The following is a 21635-nucleotide window of genomic DNA, read 5'->3' as shown; positions in this document are numbered from 1 at the left end:
CTGTTTGGGTCTCTTGAAAATTGCAATGGTCTCTGAAAGTTTGGAATCACTGACAGCAACTTAGGCAGAATGAAGGGAGCAAACAAGTGATGTTTGAAGACTGGGAATCTGAGAAAAATCACTAGGCAGACAAAGAGAAACACATTTCAGGAGGCAGAAAGAGACAGAGTCATGGTTTGAACAAAGCCTCAGAACAGAAATCCACCTCAGGACACTCTCAGATTATGCTCCATTGCTAGTTGCATAACTCTATTATTTAGGAGGCCTAGAGAAGTTTGATTTTGTTTTGATTTTTCCTCAGCTGAATAATTTGAAAGTAGCTTATTATTAATCATACAGAATAGATGAGTGCCAAATTCAAAGATTCCACTTAAACTGAAAGCGTAACAGATTTTATAGTTGTAAACACTCCAGATGAATATGTCAGTTGCATTGCCCCGTCTTCTGTCTTCTCATTAGGGGAGATTATAAAAATTAAAAGTGGCAATGCCACAATATATTTATGTCTCTTATTCTGAAATAAAAATCCTTCTCTTTTAAGATATGTTAATCTTGTTGCCTCAGCTCCCTAGTTCATACATCTATATATAACCACCCAAAAACATTCACAGCAGACTATTCAGGCTGATTTCTTGGAACCACAGAATCAACAAAATAGTTGAGGCTGGAAGGGAACTCAGAGTGCCCCTACTCCATCTTCCCTTTCAAAGCTGGAAAAATGGACTTCAGACCAGGTTGCTCAGAGCTTTGCCTGGTCTTTAAAACTTCCAAGGATGGAGACTGCACATCCTCTTTGTGCAAGTGCTTCATTACTCTAATTAGGATTTCTTTTTTTTTTTTTTTTTTCCAATATATTCAGTCAGAACTGACCCTATTTCAGCTTATGACCGCTGTCTCTTTCCTTCCCTGTACCACTGTAGAAATCCCAGCACCATTTCCATCACATTGACCTCCATGTAGGCGTTGGGGGCTGCTGTTCAATCCCTGAAGCTGTCTCTGCTCCAGGCTGACCAAGCCCAGCTCCTCCTGCCTCTCCTCAAAGGGCAAGAGCTACAGCCTTCACCATCTCAGTCCCACCCTTAAACTCTCCCTAGCTGACCAATGTCTTTCTCATTCTCTGGCATCCAAAATTGGATGCAGTGTTACCAGGTAACAACTATGCAGATGTTTAAAGAAGAGAAAATAAGTATGTCTTATTAAAACAGATCTGTCTTCAGTTTTAATAAGACATTTTTTTCTTCTTTAAATAACTTCATAGCTGTTGGCTGGTAATATAGACGCAATGACAGAACTGCACTGAAGTCATCTGATTCCCATTCATGCATGTTGAAGGACGCTTCTTTTCCAGTTCTCCCCCTAATCTTCTGCAAGTTGCCCTCAGTGTGAAACTCAGTAACTGTATCACAGAAGTTTCAGATTCTGCATACTTTGTTAGGAGAAAAGGAAGAAAGGGAAAATGAAATGAAATCAAAAAAAAAAAAAAAACCCATAAGCCATATTCATGTCAAATGATTAAAAAAATAAATAAACTTATTCCCCCACCCCCACCACTATTCTTTCCATGATTTAGAACTATATGCAGCATTGGCCGAGAATATTACTGGACCCAAATGTTTGAACTACTTCTCTGTTCAGATGGTGTATATTAGAAAGGACAGAGATATTCTGGAAAAAGTTTATCTTGTAGTAGGTTGCACCCCTGGTATTTTGTTCCTGCAGATTTATGAATATGTTTCTTGATTTTCAAAACATGGTTCACGATTTTAATCCACCAGATGTATTTAATCTGTGAGTGCCTATATATATATATATCATGTACATGGGACTCTTCCTGACAAACAGCGTTATAGACAATAATAATGCAGTTTTTGAATTAAAAATCAAGAAGATTTTAGAACACATTATTTCAAATAGGAAAAGACCACACTCAGTGTTTACCTGCACTTTCAGCTTTCCAGTTAGAAACACATTTTTGTTACCAGAGTTACAGCTGCATAAGTGTCATGTTAGAAGGGAGCGTTTTGTAGTGTGACATTGAATTCCAGACAGGTGCCAGTAAAACAACTTAACAGCCTTCAGAGAAATTAAAGTTGAATTTATTGGTGTGCCTGTTTAACACAGTGTGGTACAGCAAAAGTTGGTTGTTGTCACCTCAATTTCAAAATAACTTTCTTCAATGAAACCCTTTGGTTTCTCTTTTTGTTGTGAATGGTTTTGGTTTTGTGTTTTTGTTTTGCTTTGTTATTACCTATATAAAAGACAGATTTAACTGTTTTCTTGTTTCATTCTATACAGGCAGTGAGAAGACAGTATTTACAATAAAAAACAATAAGACATAACTTTCCAATTTGTTGGAACCTTCAAAGGGCTGTAAAGTAAAAACAATAATAAAATAGACTGCTTTAAACCAGAAACAATTAAAAACAACAACAAAAACTGTTACACATGTAATTCTTTGCAAAATAGCATGCTGCTTATAATTTTTATGGCATTCTTGAAATGCCAGAGGCTTCATGATCTGCTTCATTCAGGCAGTCACTTTTTCCTGATCTCCAGATATTTCTGAAGTCCAGGAGATGCCTTGGGACCTCAGTCTTGTCTGTGTAGCTCTGTTCTCTGATATATCTCCTTCAGCAATCATGTGAATCATCATCCTTGGGGTTGTTTTTTAGATACCAAAGTCAAAGAGACAGGAAAGATAGCATAAGTTTTCACTAGGTTTCATATACAGTTTTCCATATTAATTTCCATATTAATTTCCATATTAATATTAGCATATTAATATCTATCTTAGTGTACTACCCAGTAATATATTGTTTTTCAGAATGTCTCTGTTCCTCATTTTTGATCTGAAAGCTTCAAGGGAAAACCTCTGCTAACATGGGCTGCAGTTCTAATATCATAGATCTGAATTCTAAATAGAAGTGCATGTGTAAGGACATTATCCTTTAGCAAGAACATGTCATCAACCTCCCTTCTCATGACCTAGCAGAGTAAGGTGGCTCTTTGCAGTAATATTAGACGTGCCCTACAAGTAAAAAAGGCAAGCTGCACTGGAAAAAAAAAATACAATAATCCAGTCTCCCAGAGGAGAGGCTTGTGCTCAGAGGAGAGTCATGATCCACAGGGCTGAATGATAGCTGTGTAGACAACCCACAGAGGTAGCAAATGTGTGATTCTGCTGCTGTTATTTTATACTTAAATGGAAATCAGCATCTGTAATTTAATGGCATCAGCTAATCTGGCTGGAGACTAAAATCTTTTTCTCTCCCCACACCTCACTTATTTTATCACTTCTTCCCCTAGATAGTAACAACATTTTATACAAGTCCATTATGTAAAAATACCCATGGAAGCAATGCTTGGGGTGGTGTAAGGAAATCAACAGAATAATAAACAGGTTTCCACTTGCTTTAATTTTCTAATTAAACCTTAATCTTGTTACTTAGTTTATATTTAGTTAACATGATTGCTTTTCATAGCTACTTTCATTGGAATGGATAATTCTGCAATTTTCTGGCACATCTAACTTATAGCCAGCTGCTGCATTTCTGTCACTTCTAGCCTTGATAGATATTTTACAGGTCCACAAGGTGAAAAGAGCCAATAACATGAATTCAGACATGTCTGGCATTCCACTACAGCAGTCGGGCATTTGAAGCCTGGGGCAAAGCATCAATTACATTATCTATTCATGGGGAAACATGGGGAGAGAGAAATTGAGTAGAATGAAAGTTTAACCTGCTAATCAGGCATGAAAACTTGATTTTATGAGGTAACAATATAATGCACTCAGTTAGTAGCAGATTGTACACAGGATTTATTTTTAATAAGTCCTTATCTTTCATTAGGTCACACTTACTCTCAGCTAATATTTCTTCACCTCATAAAAAAAAAAAAAAAAAAAAAAAAAACCTGTGTCCTGGCAATAATATGTTTTAGACTGGGTTTGTTCTAGGGGATTTCTTTTGCTGGTGGTGTTTTTTTATATTTGAGACCTGTACAAAACAAGTTTCATTTTTTCCCATTATCAGAACTATTTTTGTTTCTAGAGAAAAATGAATTGCCTGCTCTCTCTGTATCATTAGACAATTACTTGGGCAACTGAAACCTTTGTAGAAAATGTCTCCACAGGGGAAAACAAAAGGAGAAGATAAAGTAGACAATAATCATTAACTGCATGGGTATATCTGAAACCAATAGGCTACTAACATGTAATATTGCAGGCCCAAACCCATATGCATTATATTGACAAAGAGTCCAAATATACGTATTATTAGAAAGCATATCAGGAAAGCTAAGGAATTGGTTCTTTGGCAGAATGTTACAGCATTTGAGATTTCAGACCCATGTATAGCAATCTGGAGACTATTCAGAGTGAATCCTGCAGCCATGTATGACACTGTTATCAGTGGAGAGAATTGAATCCTATCTTCTACTAAATTACAGATATTAAAAATACCGAAGAAAATGAGAACAACAGAAATGCAGATCTTGAAGCCAGTTGGGACATTTCCAGTAGCTGAATACAGTTCATCATGTGCTTCAGAGATGGTGGCACATTTTACATCTCAGTCCTGAACAGATGAGATGTTTCCCTGGGAGTGTGAGAACTGAGGGCCAGCCTTTAACATGTAGCAAAGGTTTTCACTTAACATCTCTCTGTTTCCCAGGTGTGTACACACACACACACACACACACACACACACACACACATATATTTATATAAAGGAAAGTAACTAAGAAAAAAAACTTTGTGTTGTTGCTTTGGTCTTCACATTAGGAAGTTCTGTCATGCTGGTGACAAACCCTTTTTATCCCCACCATACCTTTTCCACAGCTAGTACTTTTTTTTCAGACTATATCTGTATCTTAAAAGATATAAGCAGCTTTGAAAGAAATAAATAGTAACTACACCTTGAGCAAACATTTTCTTAAGGACTAAAGCCAAGTTTAATCACTCATCTCCCCAGATAGTGTAGCAATATCAGTTTGTTGTTTTTTGTTTGTTTTTTTGCTTTATTTCAGAATTTATACAAAATAAAATAAAATAAAATCCATGTAGAAAATATCTTCATCGATATAGAATCCAAACAGAATAAAAAAAAAAAAATCTTTTTTTGATTTTGAAGAGAACATAGAGCTGGGATTTGGAAAGTCTGGAGTCAGTTGTTTATCAGAACCTTCTCTGTCAGTTTGGGCAGCTCATGTTACGCACTTCTTACTCTGAATAACAGGAGAATCGTGAGGCTCTTGCTTCTCTTTGTCTTCCCTCTATCTCACCTATTCAGATTGCAATAGTAAGTGATAGGGACTAAATCTAGTTACATGTTTCTACAACAATACTATAATTAATTGTAATTTTGGCTGCCAAATACTGTTGTTCTACACAAAATTAAAATACACCACAAAATTAAAAATCTGTCATTTCTGTTTATGCTAACAACAAAATTGAAACACACAAAATTGAAAAAAGCCACTCAACATTTCTTTGAAAAACAAGCAAACAAAGAAAGGAACCACTTTAAAATGATTAATTATTCATTCGGGAACAACATTAAAAAAAAAATCTTTGTAAGACTGAAATGTGAAAAAGTGGATGAACTGTTTTTCAAGTACTTTCAGATTTTCCAGATTCAATGTGACACTTTATTTTCTTTTCTACAAGTAAAGGAACCTATAGCTCGAGGAGTGAAAAAGATGTTTTCAATTCACCCACTTAAGTAAAAACAGGGGAGAAGAAAATTGATTTTAAATAAATTCAAAATTTTCCTGGCATCCTTTAGAAAATTGGAAATAAAATCATAATTTATGAAAAAATAAAAATCTCCGACAATTTGGCAAAATATTCTCATTTCTGTTTACAGTTTTTATTTTTCTATTTTTTGAATAAAAATGATGCAAATTTTAAATTATACTTTTTAAAATAAAAATTGAAATGTTTCAGCAAATATTTAATCATTTTCAATATTTTGCCCCAAAGTGAGTAAACAAAATCTCTGAAGAGGCTCATCTTTACTAGAATATGTATTTTTCAGTAAAAGAACAGAAAATTAAGCAGCTGCTCAGAGTGAGAGAGGGATTTTTAAAACTCTGAACCCCAAATCTAATTTAAGCACCATAAATTACTGTTTAAGCTTAAATCAAGCTGTTAATTTTGGCAATTTCCACAATTTTGTTTGCTTGACTTAAGTGAAGGTTTAAATGTCAATGTGTGCCAGCATATAACCACTGAGACCCACATTTACTGTGAACCACATTTAGTCTCTGTCCGCCAACTTTCAGAACATTGGTTTTAGTATTTTTTGTTGATTGCATCACCAGGACAATGCAGATACCCAACTTTTAGCTTTCAACCCTACCATTAGCTGAAGAATCAAAAGAAAGTAACAGTTGATCTGATCCCAAGGAGCCTACAGTCTAAGACTAAAATGGGAGATGAGCAATACTAGGTAATCAACAAAGGGGCTAATGAGAACACTTTGAGCAGAATTGAAGACATACAATCAAGCAAAGCATAATCACATTTGATGATCCAAAGGACCAGTGTTAAGCCAAGAAGTGATTCATTTCCCCATAGGTGGAATTCTTTCATCTTATTAAATTAGATGAATTAGCACAGCAAAGAGATCCTTGCTGCTACTTGGGGTTGTATTTATTCAGAAGACACAATGCTAAATTTCTTAGCCTTGATAGGCACTAAGAAAAGATATTGTTATGTTATTGTCCCCTGGGAATACAGACCCTGTGTCTGGGAACCAAGTGCAGGTATCACATTTGTATTTTTGGTGCAAGTGTTTCTCCATGTGCGTCATTGCTGAAAATTAACAACTTGAAGATTGGGAATTCACTAATTGCATGGTAATAAACAGGTTATGAGTGAGAAAATTCAGATATAAAACTGATATAAAAGTGATGTTGCTGAAATGGTCAATAATATATAACCTCAAGGCCTGGCAAAAATGTTTTAATAGTTTTCTTCACTTAACTCATTTTAAAATGTTCTCCTTTAACTGTAAATAATCTGCTTTAGTGCAGTGCAGAGGAAATTTATTCCTTTGACACATTCATTCTTTTAATGGTTATTCATTTTAGAGAGTTTTGCTGTGTGAATGTACATTTTGGTTTGGTGCAAAAGAAATTCATCGTTTTGACAGTTTTATTCTTTTAATGCTTATTCATTTAAATAGGGCTTCAGTCTGCAAACTTATTAACAGGAAAACTCTAGAAAGAGGACACTGCTGGTTAAATAAGTCCATCACATTTGTTGCTTCAAAGGAATATAGCATTGTCTCCAATCAATAATGTGGCATTTACATAAACAGTACATTCATCTCTAAAACTTAACAAAAAAAAAAAATCTCAGAAAGGCAACAAAAAATGGGTGCTGGACTTAGTTTAAATATGCTCCATTAGAGATGGCTATTTTTTGCATGTTAGTTAACTGACAGATGGTTGTTTATCCACATCTCTGTTGAACACTCGTCCCAGTATAGCACAGTTTTTGTTCTTTTTTATTATTTTGCCAGAGGGCAATTCCTCACAATTCAATACGGTATAATTCTGTTTTTGAAGGGGACATTTTATTAAAATTTCACCATGTACAGACCGGGTTTTAGTTTAACTTTGTTCATGGCTCCAGTCAGTAGAATGAGATATATCCTTCCCGTTGCTTAGACAGCTATCTTAAAATGGGATGGATCACCCCAAAGCTCTGCATTCACTGGAGATTGACCCTGGACTACATGCTTAGACTGGATAGCTTGTTTACCAATAGCTAAAGTTAAACTGCAAGGCAATTCAATCATCAGATTATACGCAAGTTAAGAGTTTTCCACAAAGAATAACTATGAAAGATATCATTTATCAGGTAGGAAGGAAGGAAGGAAGAAAAATGACAGGTACTATGTTTGCCAGATGAATGTAGATTTATTGGAGAAATTTTCACAGATTAGAAATTTCCCTTATCGCTCTGGTTAGAGCCACAAGTAACAGCGCAAAAATTTAATTTTAGAAATGTATGCATAACTAATTTCTCACTCTTACTACATTTTCAACAGTGGAAATCAGAAGCAATTCATAAACTCCATGGGATTGCATTACTTATGAGGAAAAAAAAATAAACACAAAACAGAACTAAGATTAGGTTCTTTAAAAGGGAGATCAGAGTTCAAAAAGACACTACATAGATTAATTCTGAAGTTTTATGCGAACTCCTAGGATCTAGTAACAACTGCACTTTCATTGAACTTAAGCTGCTAATGATCAACATGGGAAATAGAGAGGACTGTGTACATTCATTTAAATGTATTTTTCTTTGTATAGTTCAAAGGCACACCGCTACTCAATAGATGAGTTCAATAGCATGCAATAAGGCCTTAACAGTTAAATGCCACACAGTACATTTCTACCAATGATCTATGTACTGCTGTAAGGAAGAAAATAGGAAGTTTATATCTTAGAACATATTTAATTAAAAAAAAAGAATGTAAGTACTACATGCTCACAGTTAATAAACTCAAGGCATTAGTCATTTTTGGAGCTCCATTAGGTGTACTAAATAACAGAAGACAGTATACAATTCCAATGGTACAACTAAGATTTTTGAAGTCTTACAGATGATGATAACTTATAGGTGGCCTCAGTTTTTAAAGACCTGAAGGTAGTACTGTTTCCAATATTTTACAAGAAATAATAAGGGCTGCTTAAGAATGGTAAACTTAAAATCTCTGAAAATTGATAATGCATACCAGAATATATTTAAAAGAATAAAAATATTCTAAATCACTAATGACCTGGGAAAATGTTGAAATTAATTCCTAAAATTTTACCTAAAGCTTGAAAAATACTGGGTTCCCTGGCATTTCATTTTTGAATTGTTTTTTTGAAAAAGTACAATTGTTAATAATTCCTGTTTTAGCTCTCAGATGATGTATACACTGAAATTTTGACTAAGCTGCAGAAGAAATAATGTTTAAGTAACTTTTTATTTCAATATTAGTTTTCTTCTCAGCTTATGCTTTCTTTGAGTTACAATCACTTGATTATGGAATGCTTTGAAATTAAACGAGAAAAATTTCTTTACTACAGTGTGCTATGTTTGTTATTTCTGTTCTGATTTAACATGCTGCCTCATGTCTTCTGCAGCAGCTTATTACTATGGGGAAAACTTCAATAACTTGGGCATTCTGATTTTATTTATTTATTTTCCTTTTTGCTCACAGTTCCAAAGACACCTCCAGCTAATGTAAGTGGCAGAAGTGGAAGACGACATGAATTAGTAATAGCATGGGAGGTAAGGGACTTTTCTGATTAAAAGTCTTGTTTCATGTTGACTTCTTTGAGGGCAAAGTAAACAGCACTGTACTGGGGTTTCATCACAGCAAATATTGGAAAGATGTGAATACAAAATAGTGTTCTTTAAATATGTTTTAAAGTTTCAAAGTGATGTGCATTTTCATGTAGCTTGAGGACACTATGGTAAATCTGCCCTCCTTAGTGGCAGCTCCAAAGTTCTCCTAGTTCATCAGTCTTTTATTCCAGATTTATCGCTTAGGTCGTCTTGACTTTCTTGGATCTTACATGAATGCTACACAGATAAAATAATAGCTAATTTCCTCTTTCGGAGGAACTCATTATAACTATATTTAAATTTAAATTAAGAAAGAATAAATTTTGAAATACTTCATAAAAATAAAATACTAAAGAACTAAAATAAACCTTTACTTTGAGAAGATACTTGTGACACAAGATGCAACACATATCACCAATGCAATGGGCAATTGGAGGAGTGAAAGTTGTTTTCTCTGATAATAATAAATAACACAGAGCAGAAGCTTTCTTGAGGAGTTTTCAAAACTTTTAGATTCATCATGAAGAGTTTCAGCCTTGATTAAATATATATGTATGTATGTGTGTATATATATCTATATATACCTATATATATATATATATATATATATACACACGTCAAATAAAGATAGGGAGTTTTAATGAAAGGAAGTTTTAGCCTAGCCACCTTTAGGAATGATTCATACAGTAAGACACACACAGAATTCTGGCTATCTTCTTAAAGTGACAAATCTGGGGACATGTGAAGAGGATGTCCTCTCTCGGTGTCTCTGTATTCCCCAACACCAGCTACCTGAGACTGCTTTGATTTCAGATTGCTTATAATTTTAGGACTATTAGCAGCAGTATCTCTCCAACTTGGAGAGAATTCACAGAATCCCAAACTAAAATCTCAGGTGTCTAGAACTGTATCTGATGTAAACTAGCCTAATTCCAGTCCCTAATATGATATATTAGTATGTAGTATTCATATTAAGTGTGTTTATGGTGTTTCCTAAGAGTTGGGCACTACAGGATTGTGTCGTATCTTCCCTCTCTGTCAAAGGTCAACGTCTTCCAAAAGAAAACTGAGATGCATTCAGGGTATCCCATCCTGTAGTACAGATAGTTAAGAATTAGCAAATGTCATAACATAACTTTCAGTAAACTTTGATATTTTTTGAAAAATATATATATATATATTTGATGTATTTGTGACATTCTTTTATAGCTAAGGGATACAAATTACCAATAAAGCAGAAGGTGTCAATTCTTCCCGAACATTTCTGATGAACTCATTGTTTCCATCAACACTTAGTGTTGTTCTTCCTAAATCTGATACTTCCAGCACACTATTGTTTCACATACCTTGTAAACCACATAGTCATTAATCTTATTAAGATAAAATGGCATTTCATCTGTGTGAATCATAAACCATGATTAGTGACTATCTACTGCCAAACCCAGAAATATTGCAGAGATCTAAAGCTCTTCTTTTCCAACTGAAAGCACTTAGAAAGGCTGTCTTGTTTTTGCCTCCTCTACTTTAGGATATATTTATTTATTTTTATTTTCCCTTTGATGAGCAGTGCACAGCTTCAGAAAGCTGGGTAGAAAATAACCTCTGCAAGTGAGGTGCCTGGTGATGAGACATTCACTTACAACATGGAGGGAAGAGGACTCTGTGTCCCCTGTGTCTCTGCTCTGATTCACATGTTCATTAGCTGCTAATCTAAGATGGGCACTTCAAGAGATGGAGTTTAGTCACCTTTTTTTTTTTTTTTCTCATTTCCCACAGGCTTAATATGCTGACAGCTGTTAAACATAATCTAATGCCTAACCTAGTCCATTGACTTTATAACAAATATAGGCAGTAAATTAGCATGAAAAATTCCACTCCTTGAGCTGGACATTTAAGATTTAGCTTTTGCAGTGCTCAGCCTCTCAGTAGATAAATCCCTTTGCTGTCTGCCTGGTTGTGGCAGATGTGTCCCAATTTAAGTGGCTAATTTCACAGATCCTCTGAGATGGGAAAAGTAAATGAGATTTTTTCAAGAGTTTCAGTTTGAGAGTTAGAACAACTACATTTATTACATCATATTCTAACTCTCAAATTGAACCCCAGAATTAAATCACTAGCACTCGACACCCCATTTGGATATAGAAATTAAACAGGTTGGCAACTTAAAAAACAAGAAAGTCCCATTGTAGTAATTCACATCATATTTTAGGAGTCCTTAACAATATGTTGCTCTATATTTTTAAAAGTCCAGTTGGAGGGATTTTTCCATTAACATACCAATGGTTAAAACATTAACCAGAAAGTGAGAAGTATAGAAGAAACATCTTTCTAAGCCTAAAGAACTTATTCAGTCCTGGAACAATGACCTAACTATGGCCATTAGGTGAAGAAACTCTCTTAAAAGGTTCCTTCTCAGAAGCAATTGTCCCTACGTGTTCTCAGGCATGACAAGTAAAATCATATATATATATGCATATATATAGAATGCAACTGTAAGGTACCACCCTGACAGTCACTCACTAAGTGATTGCTTTCTAAATTAGTAAAACCACATCTGACTATTACCGGAACTTTATTTTTTAGCCAGTATCAGAAGAGTTTCAGAATGGAGAAGGATTTGGATATATTGTAGCCTTCAGACCCAATGGAACACGTGGTTGGAAGGAAAAAATGGTGACATCTTCAGATGCCTCAAAGTTCATCTACAGAGATGAAAGTGTGCCACCTCTGACTCCTTTTGAGGTGAAAGTTGGTGTTTACAATAACAAAGGAGATGGTCCCTTCAGCCCTATGGTTGTCATCTGCTCAGCTGAAGGAGGTCAGTTCAATGTACAGTAAAATTTTTATATTTTTATCTATATCAAGGTATTTTTATATTCATATGTCATTTGATATGCTTTTCAACCATATATTTCAAAATTTTGTGCAGAAGTGTTAAGTATAATTCTTCAGGTTTTGCAGAGAAGGAGGTGAACCAGTTTCTTAGGGTTACCCAGAAAGCAAGTGAAAAAGTTCAAGAAGCCAAGTCAATCCTAACCAAAAAAAAAAAAAAAAGTTTTAATGAAGCTTCATCTGTAACGTGAAGTCTGTATTCTTAACTGTAAGCTGTAAGCTGGGTTGTTCTAAAAAACTGAACAAAGAAAGGCTCATATTTTCTAATGTTTCTGAGGTTCATGATAACTTTTTGATGGGCTAATCAGACAACGGTTCAAAAACTAAGTATCTTCACTTAGGTATGTTAATTTCCTGGTTAATGGATACTGAAAGTGCATAGAATGCAATTCTGTTCTTATTTTTATTCATTTTTTCTACCGTTTCCTGTCTTTTTTGGTTCATTAGTATAAAATGTTACGTCTTTATCTTAATGGCCAAATATTCAATGAAAATTATATGAATAGTTCAGAAGAACAAATGGAAAGTATTTCTGGAAAATTGCTATGAGATGAACTTCATATAACTCTCAAAAGTATTTTGTGAGAAAAGACTTATTTGTACTAGTAAAATAAATTGTTCTGTACTGACAGAAGCCAACATATGTAAATTTCCATACAAATGAAACATAAGCAAATGTTGTCCACATAAATATTCTGAGAAGCTCTGTTGCTGGAAACTGTATGGTCCCACTCTTCTTCAGTAGTACTATCTTTAAGAATTATCCCACTGTCTACTGTTAAGAGAATAAAATCAACATGCAATCAGTGGAAACTGGTGGAATTTAATATTATCACTACAAAACTGTAGAACGAAGATAATGGTTTTTCAAGTGAAGCTGGAAAACAGTAAACATTATTCCATAATAACCCATAATAAATGTGTAATTTTGAAGCTATAGTGTAGCAAAGATCATCAACTACTATTCTCTCACAATAATTATAGAGGTTGGAATTGCTTGTTTGCTAAAAGCATTTTCAGTGATCTATTTATGTTCCACCGTTTGGATCATCATTACCAAATATTCATATTATTATAAAAACAATTATATTTTAAAATGTAAAAATTGCCCAAATCAACCAGAACATTTTTACGTTTGACTTCCTTGTTCCTCAATGGAAAATGATGCTGTGAAACTAATGATAATGCTTTTATTATTTAACAATTTCATACTCTAATCAGAAAGTTCAATAAAAAAAAAGATTTTTAAAAAATAAAGGAGGCAAAACTTTATTGGATTTTTTTTAAAGCAAAATCTATGAGCAAAAATGGAACACCGAATTGTAATAAATAGCCCTTCGCTTGTTTCTTGGGCAAGATCAGAAATGGAATAATCAGTAATATCAATATTTCAAAAATTTTTTTTAAATTATGAACTTTGCAAATGACCTGAACAGAATTATTAAAGTTAACTTTCTTCCTATGGTACTAGAGAATACATCTAGAAAACAACTGATCTTGTTACAATGCAACTGTTTACACGTACCTACTGATTACTTTCCTAATTCAATTTCTGTATGTGTCCATACATTAGTCTTTGCTTTGGAAGAGCTCTGTGGGCTAGTTTCTTAGATTTATATTTGAGGAAAAAAAACATGGTATGCTATGACAATACAGTGCAAAATTAATATATAAAAAAGTTTTTTTTTAATTTGTATTTTTCTTCCCAGAATAACACTAGGTGATACACTGAAAATATAAAGAAGCAATGAAACAGTTTATGACAGTTAAGTTCCAGGCAATATGGAGAAAGTGGACAATAGATGTCTTAGTTTGCTATGAAACATAAATAAATAAATAAACTGGTTTTGAAAGAGGCATTGACTTTCACAATCCAAAAGTTAAACAACTGTGAGCACATTTTCTCAAGGATTTCTATCGAAAAGGAGATATTAAATAAAGATTGACAGTACAATATATTATGATCCTAGGGCTGAGCCAGAAAACCCTTAGCTTACTTGCTTTTCATCACATACTCAATTCACTGCTCTGTAAACATATAGAATAAAAGTATAGGACAAAATTATTAAAAGTTAAGGAAACTTTATATCATATATAAAAAGGTTCCCCCAGATGGATCTAGAGCAGTTTAGTGGCATAACAAATTTGTCTAAGGAAGTGTTTTTGTCTACTCAACACATGAGGGGAAAAAAGAAAAAAAAAGACACCACCCCCCCCCAAAAAAAAAAAAAAGCACAAGAGTTTGCACAGGACAGGTTCTGGACAAGGAAGAAATTTAATTTATGAAAAATACATGCATCTATCTTTTCTGTATGACTGTGACTGTATATTGCCTATATTGTATATCTATCTGCAAATTATCACCTACTGCATATTGTCAGAGCCCATTTGTGGTGGCTCTGATTTGTGTCTAGGTAAGCAGCCTTGTAGATGGTATCAAGTAAGATGTTCCCCTGTGTAAGCACAACTGACTGACCCAACAGTTTCTCTAATGGAGGTAAAAAGCTTAAAAAAACATCCACCAGTGAATAAAGGAACACAGCAAACAAGAGCAAAACACTGAGAGTTTTTTCATAAGTACTTGGAAGGGTTAATCACTTTATCTTTAAGTCAGATACTTTGGAGACCATATGATACCAATGGTTACATCATAGCAATGAAAGTGATCAGTCAAAGTTGAAGGCAGAAAACTTTGGCTGGTTATAGACGCTTTAAAACTTTTCTTCCCCTTCATTCACTTTTTGACCTTATAGGAAACATCACCTATATACACCTCATGGGAGAGACTATCCAGGAGCTAAAGATGTAGATGAATGTAATGCAGGAGTAGAAAACAGAATGGAGAAGGGAAAAAAAAAAAAACAAAAAAAACATTAGAGCCTGCTGAAGGAGGTCACACAAAAATTCCTGGGTTTTAGCAGGAAGGGGAAAAAATAAATAAATAAAAATAAAATAAAATATGACCCTCTGAAAATGACAGTGTAATATAGTGGAAAAATTTGAAGAAGTGATTCTCTCCTGGAGACCTTAGAAACGAAAGCAAGCAAACAATCAAGGAGAGAAGAAGGAAAAGAGAGGTCAGATGTTTTAGTGAAGAAAAAGAGATGACAGGAGAGCCAGGGACAAGTTCTGAAGGGGAATGAGGATGACAGACAGAGGATGCAGGAAAGGAAAAAAAAAAAAAAAAAGGATGCACAATTATCTGCAATAAGAGGACAGAATGGAAGGACAGAGTAGACACATTCCAACACCAAAGAAAGACAAGGCTGAGCCTTCATTAAGTGAACACTTGATAACAGAAAGAGGCACACAACACAACAAGTTAGGCTGCTTGTCAGAAGAGATGTTGCAATATACAGGTCTGATGCTGCAGGGAGAAACTCTCTGACTGTACTTTCTGCCAGGAAAATAATAGTACTAGAGTTGTGCTAGACCATACTGAAACAAAGTACTGAACTTCAGTGTAGGCACAGACAATTTGGATCCACAGAGAATAAAAATAGTAAAGGCAAAAGGTATTAGAAATAAACAATGAACAAAAGTGGCATTATACACTGGTTGTACTACCATTTAAACTATCTTTGGAGATTTTTCTTGATTAATACTTAAATAATGAGGGGCTACTGTGGCCAAGACTGCTAAGACAAGCTTTCAGTATTAGTGGAAGCACATGCAATCTCTATGCATGGTTTTAATTAACTGGAAGAGGAAAACTGGGAAAATCAGAACTATAGCAATATAGAAAGAAATACAAAAGTGTAAAAGTGCAATTGCAAGAAAACACAAGAGGCCTTTGTCTAGACTGATGATCAAGTAGGATTAATTTAGCAAGCATGCCTAGACAAAGTATGAGCTGCATTGGAAAGACAAAATAAAGGTAAAATAGTCATAGCATGATGATGATGTGGTAGTATATTGAGAAATACAAAAACAGTCTCTTGGTAAAGCATTCCAAAAAGCATTCTTTAAGTTCCACGTAAAGTGATTCTGCAATTTCTGAAAATGGCAATTAAATATACTGGAAGATGAACTAAAGGTTGCTGATGGCCATGATAAATTTGGATTCTGAGAAAGACCTTAATAATTTTAGATAAATATTACAGGGCAGTGCTATTTATGACAGAATTTAGAAGCTCACAGTTTGGATAGTAAATGCCACTAATGATCTTTTTCTGGCTGTGATAATTAGCAGATTATTTATCCAGTACTGACTGAACCAAGAAGAAATAATGCTACTATAGTCTTGTTCTGGTGAATAATTACAACAGTATAGAAAAAAAAATCTTATATAACAGTGGAACTAGTTATCATTAAATAGCAAGAAGCTATTAAAGAAGCTGTAAATAAACATTTGAGACTAGAAATTAAAGAATTTTGGAATGTCTCCATGTCAGAGGTGTAAAATCTACCAGACATTTATAAAGGAAAAAATGGTACATTTCTAGGGCAGTACAGTACACCTGAGGATTTACAGGATATTCATAATACGTACGTAAAGACCATACATAATGCCTGGACACAATACAAGTCCACATAGTGGTGGACTTGGTAGTATTAGTTGATGGATTTGATCTTAAGGATCTTTTCCAAACTAAATGATTCTCAAATTAAAGTAATGAAAAGGATAAGAATGGCACATGTAGGGCCAAAAAGTAAGGTGAGAAAATATTTTAAAGAATAATAAAGTATATAAAGCAGGAAAAAAATGTGAGGTAAATAACATTGATATTTAAGATAATCAAGGAATGGACAAAAATATTTAAGTACTGTAACATCAGTTTTGCATAAATAAGATGATATAGGCAGGATAGCTAACAAGAATGTAAAAGTCTGTAAATTGTTACTTCTGTAATGAAAAATTTTGGTATTGCCAATTGCTCAGAAATTCAAATTTCCAATTCAAACAATGCAGACTTTACCATTGAACAGTACCAGCAATTAAATTTAACCTGTTTTCCTATTAATGACTGCCATTGATGGTGAAAGTTAGCCCCTTTAATATGCTCAAGGCTTTGGGGTAAGACCGTTTCTAACCCAAACTAATGAAAAGATGGCAAAAATACTTTTTTATCAAGAAAAAATATTTCTACATAAATGCAAAAAATATACCTTTATCAGCAGACTTACAAAAGCACAACTACAATATACTGTAAGCTTCAAATCAAATCAAGAAGAAAGAGTAATTAAAGATGTGGATGTAAGAGTAGTCAGGCATGGGAACAGGTTGCCCCGGGAAGTGGTGGAGTCACCATCCCTGGGGATGTTCAAGGAAAGGTTGGACCTGGTGCTTAGGGACATGGTTTAGTGGGTGACATTGGCAGTAGGGTGACGATTGGACCAGGTGATCTTGAAGGTCTTTTCCAACCTCAATGATTATATGATTCTATGATTCTACTCTAAATAGAAAATTGTATACAATATAAAATAAATAAATAAATAAATAAGATTTTTGTGAAACATACATGATGCATTAATTTGAAAAAAAAAATAATTTACTTGATAAAGGCTAGCAGATTTCAGACTTTGGATTTCAATACAAGCATTCATATGGAGTGAAATAGTTCTTTAACTAGGCTGAAGAAGACACAAAATGATACAAAAGCTGTAAATAGAGTATGAAACTGGATAAGAAGCAATGATAGACAAAGGTACTTGAAAGGAAAATATTGCGTTAGAAAGCTACTGACAGAATTTCGTAAAGTTCAGTCTTATATCCTATATAATACATAATGTATATTCATAATGCTAACAGAAGAGTATGGTTAATATAGTGCTGTTACTACAACTTTATGATGCACTGTCAACACAGAAAGAGATCTGAACAATACAGAGAAAAATGTGAATTAGAGAACACAAATAAAAGGAACACAAATGACATGCAAATGTATGCAACAAGCATAGTAACAAGCCTTTCCAACAAAATGGGGTCCTAATGGTTGGAACCTGTACTAAAGAAAGGCACATATGCTTTAATTCATATCTGGGCACAATTCTGATAAAACTATCACAACATTTTGCTAAAATCACACAGTATCACAGATTTCTAGGTTGGAAGAGACCTCAAGATCATCGAGTCCAACCTCCATCTTATTCTTGTTGCTTACACTCAACTAAGAACTCAGGATAGTACAAGTTCAAAGGGTTACCAGGATAATTGGGAAATGAGTAGAAACTAGAGAGCTTCTCTTGCTTGTCCAAGTAAAAAAAGGCTGAGTTGGGATGCTGTCTTGAATTTGGGGAAAAATATTAGGCATAGTGAAGAGTTTTTAAACATAAAGGACAATAATGGTACATCCTTTTTAGCAACCTAAACATGCCAGACATTCTTTATGCCTGAAGCCAACTGACCAAAAAGGGTTCACAACATACTTGAACACTGCCACCCCCAGCACACTATTCCTGCATTTAAATACCTCCCAGGAACCATCCCTAGGTGGGCATACTTTCTAGACGGTGCTATTGGCCAGAGTTAATACTTCACCACTGACCATGCAAACAACTTACCACTACAGAAAACTGAATGTCCATGCTCAGGCTGGTACCTTTATCTGTCTCTGGTTAGCTTAAGAGTATAGATTTAGCCTATCAGCACAGGAATAAATAGGAATTAGAAAATATGTAGTGAAGAAATTGATGAAAATATACAAGGACATAGAAATAGGTTTCTGGGAGAAAGAGGGAACACAACTGGTTTCAGGATGAATTAGGTCTTCTGTAAAGGTGTTTTTAACGTGGTTGCCACATAGGGAAATACATAATTCATTCACTTAGTTTCAGTACCTTTCTCCTTCAGAAATTATCTTCATAAAAATTAAAGTTTTATAATTTTGATAAACAGTGAATATTACTAAAAACTTCTAGATATGAAAAAGAGAGACCTGAGCAGTACCAGATAAAGCCTGAAGACTCTGAGTCTTGCTGTGCTTGTTTAAAACCTCCTGAGGGACCCCAGATGCACTTCTGTAATACATACGAGATGCAATGATACTGCACAAAATTTTGTTCTTGCTTTGTATGGATTTGCACTAATTCACTAAGCCAACAGAGAACCAAACTTCTCAGTTATCTGAAAGACAAATGGCCATATAAGAGCCCTTGCAGTTTTGTTCCTTCATAACTTGAATGAGTTTTGCATCAGGCCAGATGGTTGTTGATATGACATTGAACAAGACATTGCAGACTGAAGGATTGCTCTTGTTAGGTCCATCTCCCCTTGCTATTCATCCTAACCCCTTATTTAAATACATAAATAAATTACCCTTTCCTTTTCATTTAGAAGAAAGAATATGTAATTACACTCTTTTAAATACGCCACTTCTCTGATTAAAATCTTATACTCATGAACTGATGTCCTGTAGATCATTTCACAGCTAAAGCTGAGCACTTTGGAGTTTAGGTGAACCTGAAAATTAATAAATCGTCATATTAGCTGTAAACTACAGTGGATTATTTCCTGCTTCTGCCAGCTGATCCATCTGGATTAGACCCTCTAAAAATTCAGCTAGAGCTGTCTTCACTGAATTTTTAAAGAATGAAGTCACAACCCTGATATGTAAGAGTTTATTAAGCATTCCTTTGATTAATGCCAATAGCTCCCTTGAGAAGTCAGATGTCCGAGTAATGCTATAGGTATATCCCCTCTTTATGGGCTGTGGACATTTTAGTGCACGATAAAGCCAGGCTATTCCATGGAGAAAGGAAAGCCACGAAGGAATGGGCTTCAGAAGCTTTGCCTGACAAGTAAGGATACTTCTACACTAGTAAACAAAGGAGGGCCTGGGCAGAGCTCAGCACTGCAGGCCTGATCACTACTTCACTGCTAGCTCATTTCCTGGCCCTTGTGGTTTGTCCCTCCTTTAAAGTCTTCTGCAAAGACATTTGTCAGAGAGAAGTTGGACATAGAAAAACTTGAGAAAAAGTGAGAAGTCCAGGAGTCTGTCCATGGAATGATCAGTTCACTTGATTTTTGGTGTTTTGGAAATCAGCTTTTTAAACTCAAGTATCCTCAAGTGTTTCCTCTTCTGATGACATTTTTTTCCCTTTGTAGCACAAGATGCTGGATGCAGTGTTACCCTGCAGGCAACAATGCCATCACAGATCTGGTGGAGTCCCCCAAACATGGACACACTTCCATCAGTCTGAGGGGTGGAGCTGAGCATAACATCTCTTAGCTTTTCTCAGGAATGAAAGATGGAGATGCCCTGATTTGGAAGATCCTGTGGCTGTTTCCAGCAAGATAGCAAATAATTCCACATTCTTTACCTACAGGATAACACAAGAGGGCCTCCTCCTTGTCATTTTCCTTTTGATAGATCTCTTTTGTGGTGTTTTGTTGTTGTTGTTTTGTTTTGTTTTTCCACAGAAGGGAATCAACTCAGTCACAGCTCCCTGGAAGACCTAAAACCATAACTATGTGGAACTGCCTGGGCTAATAATGCAATTACCCAGGCTGATGCTCATAGCTTAAAATGAGAGCTCAGATTCTGAATTTAGGGAAGTGTGTAAAAATCTTTCTTGGAGTCAAAATGAGAAGCAAACATATATTCTGTGATTGGACAAGGAGTCCGACTAAGGCTTCATTCCATAAAAGGATTAAAACAGAATTAAATGTAATTACATTTAATAAAGAGTTCCTTGGACTTGTTTAAGTTAGATCACATGAAAATCTTTAAGGATAAATATTTCAGAAAAAATATAGCAGTTTCTGGTGGGAAACAGAGAAAACACAAGGAGAGCTGGTAACTAATTCTTCTTTCTCCTATCTGCCAGTATCAAAATTCAGGATTCTCTCTTTAAATGTCAGATCATTGCAATCGGTGTAATTCTTTGCTTTGCTTTATTATGGTCATCCCAAAGCCCTGCAGATTGAACATGTTTCCTTACAGTATGACTATGGCACACGGAAAGACAATGTTTCATGGACACTTCACACAGCCTTCTGAGAAGTTACCACACTGCATCTTTAATTTGACTAGGAAGTATTACAGGGACTGTCAAAGATGTTTGCCTTTTTTTTTTTTTTTCTATCAACATGATCTCAGGAAGATACCAATACATTTACTAATAGATTTAGCATGATGACAAGATATTAAGAACAGAATATGATTATAACATCAGTGACCATTATGGAAAAACCTAATGAACCTGTCAAACCTATCATTAGTTTTAGACACACAGAATAAAGCATGACATTGGACTGAACCACAGAATGTATCATATCACCAGAAATTATATGGTTCTCATCCTATCTGAATCCATAAAAAATGTTATTTCATCTCCATAAACTTTCAGACAGTCATAATAACCTATTTATAAATGTAATATAATGAATAATTTCTGGATATGTAAGAAATACATTTTCTTGACATTAAAAACAAACAAACAAAACTAT

The 21635-nt window shown here is 34.6% G+C and overlaps 1 protein-coding gene across 4 annotated transcripts in view; it reads left to right on the top strand.

Annotated features, from left to right (window-relative positions):
* Positions 1-21635, top strand: part of CNTN5 (contactin 5) — a 677796-nt gene that overhangs the window by 640063 nt on the left and 16098 nt on the right. For all 4 annotated transcript variants that reach the window (XM_083820927.1, XM_083820925.1, XM_083820928.1 and 1 more), the window contains 2 exons: positions 9225-9295; positions 11936-12170. In XM_083820927.1, coding sequence (XP_083677053.1) covers positions 9225-9295; positions 11936-12170 — 306 coding nt within the window. The remainder of the gene's footprint in view (positions 1-9224; positions 9296-11935; positions 12171-21635) is intronic.

This window comes from Anser anser (assembly GCF_964211835.1).
Source record: "Anser anser genome assembly, chromosome: 1".
Classification (NCBI taxonomy): domain Eukaryota; kingdom Metazoa; phylum Chordata; class Aves; order Anseriformes; family Anatidae; genus Anser; species Anser anser.
Note: the sequence above shows the minus strand (reverse complement) of the source record. Positions and strands in the feature narration are given on the sequence as shown.